Genomic DNA, 15,913 nt, shown 5'->3' with positions numbered 1-15,913 from the left:
CTACTGTCCTAATCCTGTGAGAATAGAGCAGCCTTCTTAGAATCCATTTGCTGCATTTCATTAAACCTCAGATGTCAAAATTCCTCATCCTGAGAGAAAAGAATACTACCCAGCCTTAAAAGTTTTCCAACACCGTGCTTTTTCAGGGGGTTGTTTCCACCTGCTGTAACAACCTCAGCTACAAGGGGCCTTATACCCAGCAGCCAAAGTGTAAGAAGTAACCAACCTAAGGAAGGGGATTCTTCACTATTAAAACCAGGGGGGGAAATGCTGGATCAGAAACAAAAATGGGGGGCAAGTTGTGGGAGAAACTTAGATAATTGACAAAGGGAAAACTAAACCATGACTCAAGGAAATAGGAAGTATGCTAAGTGGCCTAATGTCTACCTTTGGGTTCTGGCCTACATAAACAACTGCTGTTCTAAACAATTCTAGCCAGGAGAGTATCTCAAATTTAACATGAGCAAAAGTGAACTCACCATCCTACCTTCCAATCCTGCTTCTTTTTCATTCCTGGTATCAAGGGATGGCCACTCAATGCACCTGAGGAGTTCAGAGACCGGGGGCTTGTTCTAATCTTTTCCTTGCTCTTATGCCCCCAAAATTTATCAATAGCTACATCTGGATGATTTTACCTCCTAAATAGTTATTGCATTTGGTCCTCCTCTCCACTCCTATGACCACTGCACTGGTTTTGGCTCCATCTTCTCTTACTAGTACAATTGCAAGAGCTGCCTGTCTGGAATTCCCGCCCCCCCCCCCTCAATTTCCCCGTTAAATCTACACACACCATTCAATCTGAGCATATATTCCCCTGTGGGAAACCTTCAATGGCTACTCACTGCCTAAAACAGTAATTATCAAACATTCTTAAGCTTCTAAACTCAATACTAAAGTGAAACCTTTCTTGAATCTCCATTATATGAAACAATTCCAGCCTGGGCTGTTCTGATTGCAGGGAATGGAGGATCCCTGCTATCTCAACTCCCTACCTCCATGTCTCCCTGGCTGATATATATCTGTGAGGTTCCTCAGAGCAGTTTGAAAAGCACAGGCCAGAGAATCAAATTTAACTTCTTAGCATGGTCCCCCAATGGCCAGATCTTACCTTCCCTTCCCAGTTCACTGCACTAACCAGCCTCCAAGGTGGCCCCCAGTGAACCCCATCTCCTGGTATTCAGGCCTTTGTGTAATTCTCTCTCATATAGTACCAGGGTTGGTCTGTGTGATCAGTAATAGAATATGGCAGAAGAAATAGCATGCCACTTCCAAGATTAGACAATAAGAGACATTGCAGCTTCTCTCCTTCTCTCCCTCCCCCTTTTCCAAAACCTTTCCCCTTCCCTCTCCTCCCTCTCACTTTACTTGTTCTGGGGAATGCTCACTGCCATGCCATGAGCAACTCCATAGAGAGGCTCATGTGGTGAAGATCTGAGATGTCCAGTCGGTAGCCATGTGATTGGGCTTAGAAGTGAATCCTCTAGTCCCATTCAAAACTTCAGCTAACTGCAGCCCTGGCCAACACCTCGACTCCAACCTCATAAGAGATGCTGAACTAGAATCTCCCAGGTAAGCTGCTCCCAAATTCCTGAACTACAGAAACTTTAAGATGATACGTGATTGCTGCTTTAAGTCAAAAATGCTGGGGCTTCCCTGGTGGCACAGTGGTTGAGAGTCTGCCTGCCGATGCGGGGGACACGGGTTCGAGCCCTGGTCTGGGGGGATCCCACATGCCGCGGAGCAACTGGGCCCGTGAGCCACAACTGCTGAGCCTGAGCGTCTGGAGCCTCTGCTCCGCAACAGGAGAGGCCACGATAGTGACAGGCCCGCGCGCCGCGATGAAGAGTGGCCCCCACTCGCCGCAACTGGAGAAAGCCCTCACACAGAAGCGAGGACCCAACACAGCCAAAAATAAACATAATAAATAAATAATAAATAAAATTTAAAAAAAAAATGCTGGAGTCATTTATTATGCAGCAATAGGTGACTAATACATTCACATTCTCTCACTACTTCCCTATCTTGCACTTTCCTCTAGCTTGATGTTGCCCCAGCAGATGCTCTTCTGTTGCACATCCCATTCCTATTTTTCTTTCTCTTTTGTCTGCCTGAAATGCCTCTCCCCACCTATCTTCACTAGCAAACTCTCTTACCACTCAAGGCATCACATGCTCCAGGAAGCCATCCCTGAGTCCAGGTTAGGCTCAGAGACCCACACTAAACAATTTTTCTCCCAGAAGATCCTGGGCCCGGTACTTATCTGACAAAGACTAGAAACTTGATAAATGTTTATTGAATTGAACTGCTGATAAATGCGTAGTAGTATTTAGGAAAACAAACTACAGAGAGGTGCTATTCATTTCACTATCTCTGCATGGTCTTCTTAGTGTAGAAAGTAATGGGGCCATACACTTTTCATTATATTGAGCCCAACTGCAGTATCTAATCCATGTAATAACATCCGTATTAATAAACATGTGTCAGTTTTAAACTGGTGTTGGTAAGAAGAAAGTTATCACTATTTCATCATGAGCAACCAAATTTATCTCCCCCTATGAGTGACCACTAGCACAAGTTCAGGCAAAGCATGGTCCTTTGCTTTTTTGCAAGGCACTGGGACAAACAAACTGCAAAGGGCAGGCCATCTACTTGAGGAAGGAAGTAACAGAAGTCATGGAAGGAGAGAGAGGAAAACTGAGGTGAGGAAGAGGGGCTGTGTTCAGCTGTGCTGCTTGGTAACCAGACCATCACTTCAGACCAAATGGCAGAATGGTATCAATGACTCCAAAAGAAGCTTCACTTAGATTTCCACAGGCCGAAGAAGGTGATACTAAGAAGTGATTGAGTTTAGATTATACCCTTTCTAGTAATACAGAGAGGTGCGGCTCCTACCCTAAAAATGAAGCCCTAGGAAAGGAAGAAAAGCAAAAAACAAAAACAAAAACAAAAAAACATGATGGGGGAGGGGGAAGTGCTAAATTATATAAATATAAAATATTCAGAAGAACAGGAGGAGCAAAAAAACAATACAAATATTAGCTCTCAGATAATATTTTAAATCTTTCCTTTTGAATGCATAACAATATATAATATTTAATATAAAACATTAAACCAGATCACACAGTCACAGACATTGCTTTTTGATAACCAGCATAAAACAGTGGTGAAAAGCAAATACTTTTTTCATAGAAAATAAGACTACAGATGAGAAATACAGTCATCCCTGGGTATCCTTGGGGGACTGGTTCCAGAGCACCCCGAGTAGATACCAAAATCCATGGATGCTTGAGTCCCTAGTATTTGCATATAACCTATGCTTATCCTGTCGTATACTTTAAATCATCTCTAGATAATTTATAATATGTAATACCATGTAAATGCTATGTAAATAGTCTAAAGACTATGTAAATAGTTGCCGGAGTGCAAGGCAAATCCACGTTTTGCTTTTTGTAACTTTCTGGAATTTTTTTTTCCCAAATATTTTTGATCCGCGGGTCGGTTGAATCCGCAGATGTGGAACCCGAGGACACGGAGGGTTGACTGGTAAGTATATGACAGACTTGACAAATTTCTTTTCAGAAAGATTATAAAGGCATTCTCAAATGTCTGTCAAACTGATAATTATGATGGGGAAAAGTTTTAGAAACTAAACCATAAGAGTTAAGTTGGAAAGCAATCCAAGTAATAAAAATATACACTTTTCAACAATTTGTAAATTAAATTGGAAAAATGCTTCCTTGAGGTGACAACAAAAAAACACATCTTGGTGTTTGAATGTAGAACAGTGTCTTTCCCCAAAAAATTTATTTTATTTTTTCCAGCTTTACTGAGATAGAATTGACACGTAACATTGTATAAGTTTAATACAATGTGATGACTTGATACACTTATGTACTGCAAAACGATTACCACAGTAGGGTTAGCTAACACCTATATCACCTCACATAATTACCATTTCTTTTTTGTGATGAGAGGATTAAAGATCTATTCTCTTAGCTACTGTCAAGTATTTAGTACAGTATAATTTTCTCTAACTATTATACAATGCTGTGCATTAGATCCCCAGAACTTATTCATCTTATAAGTGGGTTTACAACTAAAGGATCTGAAATTGGGATCTTCAAGAGATACCTGCCCTCCCATGTTCATTGCAGCATTATTCACAACAGCCAAGATATGGAGAGATTTCAAATCATTTTAACAATGATAACCTTTTCTATGGAAAGTCTATTTTACAAGAATGATAGAGATAGGTAAATTGGTAGCACTCTTACTTTCATTTTTTGCATCTCTAATCAGCTCCTAGTTTACAGAAGATCTGAATATCTGCTTTCTGTCCTAATATCTCCCACATCAGAAACCACGATTCAGTGTCATTAAAATGGGCAGAACTCCAGGAAAGCCACGTAAGATAGACCAGCCTTCACCATGTAAATAAACTGACATGAAAATGGACATTTCTCAAGACTAATGGGAATTTTTTCTTGGAAAATAGTTCAGTGTACTTGCCAACTGTATACATCCTAATACTAATTTTGCATTTAAAAGTTAAAGTTAATGAAGCTCATCACCACAATCATCCTTGTCTACATTTCTGTTTAGTCACCAGGGGGAGCTAATACTGCTCTGTGGGTAGGTAGAGTCCAGGAATTAGATTTTTTTTAAAGGGGGAAAAATTAAATTGATGTGGTATTAAATATAACTCAAATAAGGTCCATAGTGCCGATAAGGCAAATATATCACACATGCAAAAAGAGAATTAGGTATAGATCATTTTTTGTTGTTGTTAAACAAAGAAGTTAGAAAAAACTGAAAGCCATCAATTAGTAGAATTTTGCTGTGCTTAACAGAGGACATATATAAACCCAGTAATTTGCGGTTGTCTTTGGGCCTATTAGGGTCTTAGTCGCCATCCAGATTTTGTACAACTGTCCATTTGTTGCACTGACTCTATTATTTTCTTGGTTTGAAGCACTACTATGATTCTACATTCTAACAGCTAATCATGTGCTCAAAAAATCCCATATAATTACATTATAATTATCTTGAAACAAATGTTACTTTCTCCTTTTGCTTCCCATATTTCCTTCAGCTCCAAATATATTTTTTTAGCACTTTTAATGTGTGTTCAAAGAGTTCTACCCAATAATCTATTTAAATTCATTCTACAATTCACCCAGGAGACACAATCCCTTTAAACTTTGAGGAGCTCCAGTTGGAACAAAGAGGGGAAAAGGGTTCAGAGTTTGTGGAATAATCACCTCTAATCGATCAATTTCCCCTGAAGGTAAAGCTGAAAGAAAGGAGGAGTGAAGAGTTCCATCCAATTCCTTGAAGTTTAAAGGAACTAAGCCCTGAGGCGCAGTGTAGAATGATTCCTGCCTTCCCCTCCCAAGGCCTATTAGGAGGTCATAGATCTCTGTGACATTGCTGCCATTCCCCAAAGACAAGATCCCCAGCCAGAGACTTCACACAAAGAGAAAGGATGGGGAAATAGTCCACTTTTCTTATCAACTCACTACCTTATAAAGGAAGTAGATATTGGTCACAAGCATCTTAAGCAGAGTAATGTAAAAAAAGAAAAGTGCAGTCATACAAAACTGTAAAAATTCAACCTCCTAAGTTTTATCATGTTGAATTTCACGTTTGAGAATAGGCTACATGTGGCAGAGCTCTCGTGTGCACACAACTGTATCCAAATACCTAAACATCACCCTGTTTATAAGACAGACTGAATGGCTGCACAGGGCCGAGGAAATAGTTGGTTTCTTTTAATTCATCTTCCCCACAAAAGAGGCCCCACTGTTTCCACATCCCAAATACAGCCCTTCATTTATAATCTACACTTCTCCACAGGGACAAACTGACAGCTTTAATTACCATCAGTGACCATCAAGGACATGGTGGAAATTCTTGAAGATATTCTCCCATGGTTTGTGTTCTTGATATTTTATTTACAATTTTTGGCAAATAAATCCTGAAACCACAGAATTAGATGATAATATGTTCATTATCAATTATACAACTAAGGCCAGCCCACTTCTCTAAAACAGTTATGGTTCCACAAGACATCCAAAAGTAACATTTTTAATACACAGACAAATAATGCTAATTTGCTTCTTGAGTTCTATTCATTTCAAAATGCTAATTCCAAAAACCTCAGATTAATCAAGGAGCAGGTAATTTGCAAATACAGTTATAGCTAATACAGGATATTCTCCACGAAGCTCTTACTTGTAAAAAATAAAGTGAATTTACCCATGTATTTTCTATTTCTAGGAGATTTCATCCTTTAGGAACTTTCCATTCATAATCAGTAGCTTTCTTGTGATTCACAAGTTATTAAAACAGGCTGACAGTAAAAACACCTAATTTTATTTTTTTATTTTTATTTTTTTTCCCACAGTTAAACATATTTTAGTGAAACTTCAGAACATGAAATCAAAGAGAATATGTAAAATCTAACTAAATAGAAAAGACAAATTACACACAAAAGAACTATAATTAGAATGACTACAGATAGCTCAACAAAAACAATAGCAATCACGATTATGGTGTAATATCTTCATAACGTGGGACAAAAATAACTGTCAACCTATAATCCTCTGCCCAGATAATCTATCAAGAATGAGCGTAAAAATACCTAATTTTAAAATGCACATCAAAAATACAGAGAAATATTTCTTAAACTACCCCTTCAATATTCCAGCTATTTAATTTTAATAAATTAATACATGTAATAACTCACCATTCATAGTGGGAAAATGTACTTCATCAGTAAAGGTCTTTTATAAATCCCTATTACAATGCCCAAAATCATTCAAAAGTTTCCAGACAATAATGGACCTGAAAATGATTATTTTATATCCATGTTTTGGTAGAGAATTTCACAAACAAATATATCAAGAAAAAGACAGTAGACTAAATACTAATATCAAAGTTCTGCTGTAGCAAAATCAATGTGGAAACAACAAAGCTTTTACAGCAGGTAATAGTTTAACTGACCCTTCCTCCAAAACTAGAAAAAGCAGCTCACTCAACCAACAGCTCAGAGGTTGGAATCAATGATGGACAATTGCTTTCTCTCTGGTAAATGCGTAGAAGAACTTAGTCATGGTCCTGCCAGACCAAGAAAATGACACACTCAAGCCACACCACCTTCTCTAAAACCGAGAGGAGCAGAGACTTGGTGAGTTGTTTTTCACATGATGAAGTAAATGGTAGTCAACAACAGTGGTCTCTGAAATACAGGGTACATATCCCAGGGTAGAAAAGATAGTCTGAGTATTTAGCAACCAATCAGAAGGGATATCAGCCATAAATAGCCACCCAACATCCTGAGAGTGAGAAGATAAATAGTCATCCTGGGTGCCCTTGATTCTCCACTCCCTTCCCACATCTCAAAATAGTGCCCAGTGAAACAGACCTGTGGATCATCTCGTTTAATGTTAAGTAATCTAATTCACACACAATCCTCAAGTTTTGATAAGTGATTTTTGAAGTTTTCTGCAAGGAAACTGCAGGATATTGATAGCTGTGCACAAATAATCAACAAGAAAATGGCAAGTCTAGCCCTTCTACTCCTAGTAAAAGCTCTTTGTCAGCCACAGGATGAAGGACGGAAGAAAGAAACAATTTAATCAGATGTGACCAAGAGGTGGCAAAACAAAATTGAGATTATCAGGAAAGTTATTTGAAATATGGTGGCTATAGCCAACATCGATAGTTATGAACCTCAGCAAGAAGTGTAATAACATACGTTCTCTCTTCGTCGTTTTCTGAGATAGCTCTCTTAGCTCTCACATCCATTAAAATAAATTGTCAAAATAAATGAATCTAGACCAGAACTTCAAAACAACATAAATTTATTTTTTACACCTATTTATTTCATCTTCACCTCATTTTTCAATTTCTATTTTTTGAGTGTTGTATCATATGTGCATCTATGTAATATATTGATAAGTACGTATTATGAAGATGCAGCCTATATTTTTTTAATCAAAAAAGTTTGGAAACCACTGGTCTGAAAAAGAAGAAGCATGTGGAGAAGGGGCTGGGGAATGGAATCAGTGGAGGCCACGAAATTGCATTTTGGGGGCTTGGGGGATTTGAAGAATGAAGTAGGCTAAAAACACTAAGAAAATATTTTGGGTAGGAAACAAGAAATTGATCAAAACAGAGGGACATAAGAAAATAAAATGTACAGTGCCTTAACCCTAATTAATATAGAAATAGGTAATTAATTTATATATAAATGATTAATAACAAAGCATGAATAATGAATTAATATAGAAATTAATGTAGAAATATGCAAATCAAAGGCATAATGACTTGAACCTAATTAATATAAACTAAAGTGTTAAAATATCACATTTATTTCATGTAATGTATTTCAACTAATGCTTTGAAAAGGAAAACAGAAAAAATATATCTGAAAACAGTTTCAATATGCTTCTGTGAAAATGATGCTTCATTCCATAAAACACTCATTTTCCTTATTCCCACTGCCAACAGAACTCGCTGTTAGGGTACTTGATTGTCAAGTGGAACCAACCAGTCTTTAATTTCCCACAACCATATAACACATGTTCAATCACTTTCACTTTTTCTTTACATTCTTTAGTCAAAAAAAAAAAAAAAAATCCAGATGTCTAAAAGTGCTCAGTTCACAAAATCTGTGTGAAGCTTCCAGGGAGTCTCATAACTTTCAAAATCAAATTAAATGAACACACTATTTTATACTGATGCAGTGTCTAATCATTGGTTCAGTTCCTTTTCTTCAAAAATGTGAACCCATACAGTATCAATATTTGTAAAGGAGCCACAAATATGGTTAGGGTTTTACAAATCTGATCTACAAACATTTTCCCCCAAACTACGACAGCCTCGCTGTCACACACACCTCGACCTACTCATCTTACCAACAGTATAGTGGGCCAGAGGGTTAAGAACTAATACAACGCTGTTTAGTTTTTCTGCATTTACACCCAGGCAATTCACATTAATGATGTGAAAGAACACTTAACAGACAACTCAAGTTTGCAAATTAGCAGGAGAGAAGAGAAAAATGACTTAGAACAACAAGCATACAGTATTACCAAATGTACTTTACACATTTATCCTGTTAAGTGTGGCTTAGTTTTGATGATTTACAATGCTAGTTCTTACTCAGTTTTGTAAGCATAATAAAGTCTCCGTAATCTCAGCCTTCCCCATAGCACCCTGCTATTAAATCTTTGTTGAGAAGTGTGATGAGACCCCTCTGGCTTCCAGCCCTCCCTACTCCCTGAGGGAAATGGCAAGAAATGATAGGGTTTGTGGATTAGTAAAATGAGAGGTTCTCTGTGCTTTTCCTTCTTTAAATATATATTTTGATAATCTGTCTTCTGCATCAGAGAGTCCCAACAGCATTAGAGTGTTGATTTCCCTCCCTTCTCAGCCTCCAGGAAAAAGACAGCACGGCTGGGGCAAGACAGGTGGTTTGCATCTACTGCTACAACTGAAGAGCGGGATTTAATTTTTTTTCCCCCTTTCCCTTTATTCCTTCAAGCAGGGATGATATATAATTTACTTACACATGTTGGATTACAGACTAGAGGACAGCTGCCCTGAGAGACAAAGAAGAGGGCCACCCTGTACCTCGTTATCCTTAGGGACTGTTCTGCTGCTTCCTAGGTCAGGATGCTTCTCCAGAACAGTGCCCACCTTCCAGAATTCCCCTCAGTGATGAACTCCATTAACTGTGTGTGTGACCCCCTAGATCTCTGGGCCGATGCTGGATCTGCTGTGAGTTCAGTCCAGGTCACCGGTTCCTACTCACAAACTGACCTGGGGCATACTTGATCCCTGAGCTGACTTTCAAATCTGAGTCTAAAATTGATCACCTTGGGACTTCCCTGGCGGTCCAGTGGTTAAGACTTGCCCTTCCAATGCAGGGGGCACGGGTTCAATCCCTGGTCAGGGAAGTTAAGATCCCACATGCTGTGTGGCACAGCCAAAATAAAATAAAATAAAATTGATCATCTTGGTCCATATTTGACCTTCATCTCCTAAGGCCAGGACTAGTCTAGGCTCACTTGGCATAACTATACCAGGATTTCAAAACTTTCAGTTTGGAGTGAGTCAGTTTTCACCTTGGCAGCTCACCCTTGGGTATGAGAGTCACCAAAGAACAGATCTCAAGTTACCAAGAAAGCACTCAGTTAAGGATGAGAATCTCAGGGCAGGGTTTTTACCAGTTCAGGGTGGTTTCAACAAAACTACCCTGACTGACTTCCATAGGTGTCAGACCACAGAATACCTCCGTTTTCTGTTATTTTGCAAATCAGCAAGTTTTAAGACTTTTCTCTCCTAATTCTACTCTATAGTTAACCCTCCTATACACTACTAGGAGTTCCCTCTTTCTTCATACAAATTGTTCACCAAAAGGTTTACAGGCTCTGGTCTAGATGGATAGGATGACACATGTAAGTAAAGACTTCAAGATTAACAGAAGGGAAGCCACAAGGAGCAAAGGAGAAAGTTGAGAAAACAGCAAGAGACCATAAAATAGCCAGAGAGAAAAGAAGGGGAGATATAAGGACAACAAGGAAATTAAGAGTTTGAAACAAGGACAGGAATCAAAGGAAAATTAGCAAAGATACAAATGGGGCTAGATGAAGTTAAAAGACAAAAAAAAAAAAAAAAAAAAAAATGAAAAAAACAAAAAAAAGAGTAAAACTAAAAGGGAAAAAGAAAACAACTAGAAATATCCTACTTTGCTAAACTAGCATTCTGTCCACCAGAAAAAAGAAGAAGCACCAAGAAAAGAGTAAACTCAAGCAGCAGGAAACTAAATTTGGAAAAGTCGGACCTCTTAACTTAGAGTAAAAGGTTTTAATCAAGGAAGAAGGTAAAAGCATCATATTACTTTAATTAAAATACTGCCAGTGTCTTTAATCTCTTCCAGATTAGACTGAAGGGTACCCTTAGCTAACTCAACTCAAGTTTGAACTTTTAACACTTTAAACAAATGGGAAGGATTCCTGATTTTGTTTCTCCCCCTTCTGCTTTCTCCCTGATCCTCCACTTCTGCTTTTCCCCTCATCAATCTACCACCCTCCCCAAGAAATCACCCTGAACATCAATAAACAGGACAAAGACCCATCAGCTTTACCTTTCCTGAAATGTTTCATTAAGTCACAAATAAGCCTCTGTTTTCTTTCCTTTGTTTAAAATGTTGTGGGATAAAATGATGTGAACACAGACTAGATTCTAAGCTTTTAGAAAGCTTAAGATCAAAATAAACCAAATATTTTATTAGGGATTGAGGTTTTTGAAGAAAAAAGTATTTAACCCATAGATATTATCTTCACCATGCCATGTGCTGAAAATCCAGCATTTTCTGCACTGATATTAAAGCTGTATAATATATAAAGAAACATATTATTGTATAATATATAAAGTTATCCAGGAATAATGTTTCTTTTGTTGTTGTTGTTGTTGTTTTGCTTCACAGAGCTGAACATAAGGATAATTCCATGGCAGGAACTCAATAAAAAGTAAACACTAAACAGAACTTCAAGTTTTTTTTAATATTGAATTTTAAAGTTAATCTTTCACATGAGAGATACACCACTCTCACCTAAGGTAAGATTTCTTGCTGGCATAGTTTATACTGGCCATATCAGTTAGGTAGGTTCCCATGTCTTCACCTTAATGTTAGTGTTGATTCCACATAAGTAAAGCTTCCCTTTAAAGCTATTCCACTGAAAACAGAATCATACTAACTGCATTTAATGGGATTTTCCAAAAATTATGCATTCTGAGGAAAAATGAATTAAATGAAGTCAATTAAATGTACATGAATTAGAAAATGCAAGTAAATCCACAAAGAATACCTATACACACCCAACAGAATGCTTAAATTAAAAAGACTGGCAACACAAATGTTATCAAGGACGCACAACTGGAACTCTCAGACATTGCTGGTGAGAGTGTAAAACGGTGCAACCACCTGTGATAAAGATTCAGAAGTTTTTCATACAGTTAAATATACCCTACCCCATGACTCAGCAATTCTACTCCTACTTATTAACTCGAGAAATAAAACATATATCCACAAAAAGACCTGTATAGGAAGGTTCACGACAACTTTATTCACAATAACCAAACTAAAAATAACCAAAATGTCTACCAATAGGAGAATGGAAAACAAAATTATGATACATTCATGTGATGGAATACTACTCAGCAGTAAAAAAGAACAGATTACTCATATACACAACATGAATGAATCTTGCAGACACTGTGCTGAACAAAAGAAGCTAGACGCAAAAAAAGAGTACATACTGTGTGTACTTATAAGAAGTTCTAGAACAGGCAAAACAAATCTACAGTTAAAAACTTAAAATCTAGTTACTTCTGGTGGATCATTATTGATTAGAAAGGGGTCAAGAGAAAAGAAATTTCTAGGATGCAGGAAATTATCTTAAGAGGGATATGGGTCACATGGGTATATGTATTTTGTTAAAGTTTATCAAACTGTACACTGAGGATCTATAAATTTCACTGTATGTAAATGTTACATTATAAACTATAACATTAATAACTATAAACAACTATTAAACTCTAGTTAGTTGGTCTGCTTATCATGATGATATGAGTAAGCAATTTTGAAACTACTTAATGTGTATTCTAGACTCAGGAAATGAGTAAATATATTGAGGATGATGGAAGCTAGATGTCTCACTGCTAGAGAAAACAGTAATAAATATGGAAAGAAAAAAGATTAGAATGTATCTCAAATGTTGTATTGAATTAGAGGTATCAATAGAAACGTGGTTCTTATTAGAGAGAGAAAAATACATATATGTGTATATATTTGTATATATGTGCATTTTATATTATACATGTATTATATTAAACACACATATACATTTCCTAAATTCTGTCTGCTGATACGGTTTATAATCAACGATATACCTCTATCAGTGAGTATACATAGTGCCCATATCTTGATTTCTAAATACCTTTGTCCTCTTAAAGGAACCAGGGCTCCTTGGACAAAAGATTGATTAGGACTAGAACATAATGAGCCTGGAGCATCTGTTTGCAGCAGAAACTGAGTCAGTCCTCAAATAATGATGGAGACATTAAACTGACCCAGGATCCCATTCGAAGGGACTCCTACTGGCCAAATCTCAGGCAATCTGGGCATCAAAATAATGATAGTAATGAATTATGACCCACTGAATAAAATACAAATCCAAAAGCCCATGGTGATACGAATACAAAAATAAATGAATGAATAAGAAAGGAAACTGTGGCAGAAGGCCAACTAATAAATACAAAAATTATAAAGCTAAAATGGAGATTTCATGAGAATGAAAATATTTACATAGTGTCAAAGCATCTTCCCACAAATTACTTATTATTTAGAAAGGGAAAAGAGCAACGCTTTAACATTGGAGAAAGTTGGTGGACACCACCTAAGACAAGTATTCAGTGTTAACCCCATCCACACGGGTATAGTATAGTCAACATCAGGTACTTCCTGATCTGATGTACTGAGAAGGGCACAGCATCACTTTGGCGGCGTGCCTGCCATGGAAGTATGTAACCTGAATTTAATCATGAGGAAACATCAAGCAAACCCAATTACAGATGGGCATTTTATAAAGTGCTGGCAGGTACTCCTCAAAAAATGAGAGACCATTCCAGGTGAAAGGAAACAAAAGAGACATGACAATTAAAAAATTATGCATGATCCTGAATCCCAGATGAGAAGAAAATGAAACAAACAAACAAAAAACCTCTAAAGGACATTACTGGGACAACTGTTGAAATTTAAATATTGGCTGTGGATTAGATAACAGTATTCTATGTGTTAAACGTGAACTTTCCTCATTTTGATAAGTGTGCCGTAGCCATGTAAGAGACTATATTTGTTCTTAGGAAATACAGCGAATATATTTCGAAGGGTGTGAAGTCTCCAACCTTCTCTCAAATGACTAAGAAAAAAAATTAGTGAAGAGACAATGACAGATCAGATAGGGTAAAATGTAAACAACTGGTGAATCAGATAAGTGGTAGATGGGAGCTACATATACTGTTTTTGCAATTTGTCTCTAAGTTTGGAATTGTATCAAACTAAAAGTTACCAAACCCCACAAAAATATGTATATAGCAATGCTTATATAAGCTTCACAGATTTTCAAACTTATACAGCAAAAAAAACGATAATGGGTTTTCTGAAAGAGAGGAGAGTCTATGGCCTAATAAACTTACTCACTGCAATCCCTTTTTGAAGAGCCACAGTGCACTTCAATAAAGAAGCCTATTTAACTGGATTTAATCCAACAGTTCCATAATAATCTGTTCAGGAAACCTGCTTAAAATGGAACACCTATTAAAATCTTACAAAAATATCAATATTCTGTGGAAAACAGTTGGAGAACCACTTGTCTAATAAATACATTTCCTATACATGGTTAGTTGAAGAAAGATTTGTGCTAGGAAAATAAGATAGAGAAAGAGATCTACAAACACACACAGACAGACACACACACACACACACACACTGGAGCAGTGTCAGTATCAAATAGTAAGAGAAAAATGACAGGAATCTAAAAAGAGATATCTACCTAAAATGTCCCACCCAGCCTCATATAGTATGTTCTTGCAGGATATATTTTTAAAGAGGGTAGAAACTTGGTAAACTGAGTTTTACTTTTATCCAACAATTAACTTGAACACGTCATGCTTCCTGTCATTTTAAATCTGATTCTTCCCGTGAAATGCATAGCAGAACAGCTTCTGTGCCTTAGTGAGCCCCTTCTGTGGGCCAGGCACTGTGCAAGACTCAGAGAATACAATGATGAATAAGACAGAGTTCCTGCCATCCAGGAGCTTCCAGTCTAATGAGGGAGATGGAAAAGTTAACACATGCAGTGAACACTGTGGTATTCAAGAATAAGCATCAGGCTTTATAGGAACACAAAAAAGGCACCAAACTCAGCAGAGAGCGACCAATCAGTGAAAGTTCTCTTGAGGAGATGATATTTAAACTAAAATAAGTTTGTGCATGCTAAACTTCTGTGAAAACTTATTCAGAAGGTATTTTTAAACTTTATTTTAGCCACCCAATGTTAGGCTCTGTATCTACATGGTATCACGGTAGTTTAAAAAAAAAAAAAAAGGAAATGAAAACATATCCATTAGCTATTAAAATCTGGGTATAATTCAAAATCTAAGGATGACTGTGACAATGAGTTTGCCGTAAACCATCACCTTGGAATTCTTTCTAAAGCGCTTCTAGACTGACCTAGGTACCCAAGTAGAAGAATTTAACAGCTGGAAGAGGGGGTGAAAAAAATAAAAAAGGAACAAACGGAAAAAATCAGAAATAGAACAGTATGAGAAGACAAGAAGTGGCAAGTGTTGTTTACCTGTCAGCTGAAAAACAAGAAACAAACGGAAAAATCAGAAATAGAGAAGACGTACGAGAAGATGCGAAGTGGTAGGTGTGTTTACCTGTCAGCTGACATCGATTAATCTTGTGTTCTGTGATGTCGCTCAGTGACTCAAACACCTGGAAGCAGCTGTCACAGCTGTGCACGGCCTCGTCTTCCAGCTCCTCCCCATCTTCTGGCCTCTTCTTACAGTCCCCTGCCTCTCCATCTTCAGTCTTGTCTTCAAGTTCACAGTTGGGGTCTGAAAGAAAAATCAAGACTGTAAGTATGGTGTTTAAAGACAGGTTCTTTGAAAGTAGCGCTTCATCTTGCTACCAAAACCAGAAACACCTTTTTCCGTGAAGCTGCACTAGGAGGGCTTTATTGTAGATTTTATTACAGAAGCATCAAAAGTGAGACTTCCCTAAAATTTGTCAGTTCGTGATGACTGGAGTTTTTCCTTTTCTCCTCCAACATGTAGC

The 15,913-nt window shown here is 37.4% G+C and overlaps 1 protein-coding gene across 7 annotated transcripts in view; it reads right to left on the bottom strand.

Moving 5' to 3' along the window:
- The window catches only part of ZNF521 (zinc finger protein 521), a 283,477-nt gene that overhangs the window by 236,660 nt on the left and 30,904 nt on the right, over window positions 1-15,913 (bottom strand). For all 7 annotated transcript variants that reach the window (XM_057527195.1, XM_057527191.1, XM_057527192.1 and 4 more), the window contains one exon: window positions 15,514-15,693. Coding sequence is in view for 5 of the 7 variants with exons in the window: in XM_057527191.1 (XP_057383174.1) it covers window positions 15,514-15,693 (180 nt within the window). In the remaining 2 variants the exon portion in view is untranslated. The remainder of the gene's footprint in view (window positions 1-15,513; window positions 15,694-15,913) is intronic.

The sequence above is a fragment of the Balaenoptera acutorostrata genome, chromosome 13, assembly GCF_949987535.1.
Source record: "Balaenoptera acutorostrata chromosome 13, mBalAcu1.1, whole genome shotgun sequence".
In the NCBI taxonomy this organism is placed as follows: Eukaryota; Metazoa; Chordata; class Mammalia; order Artiodactyla; family Balaenopteridae; genus Balaenoptera; species Balaenoptera acutorostrata.
Note: the sequence above shows the minus strand (reverse complement) of the source record. Positions and strands in the feature narration are given on the sequence as shown.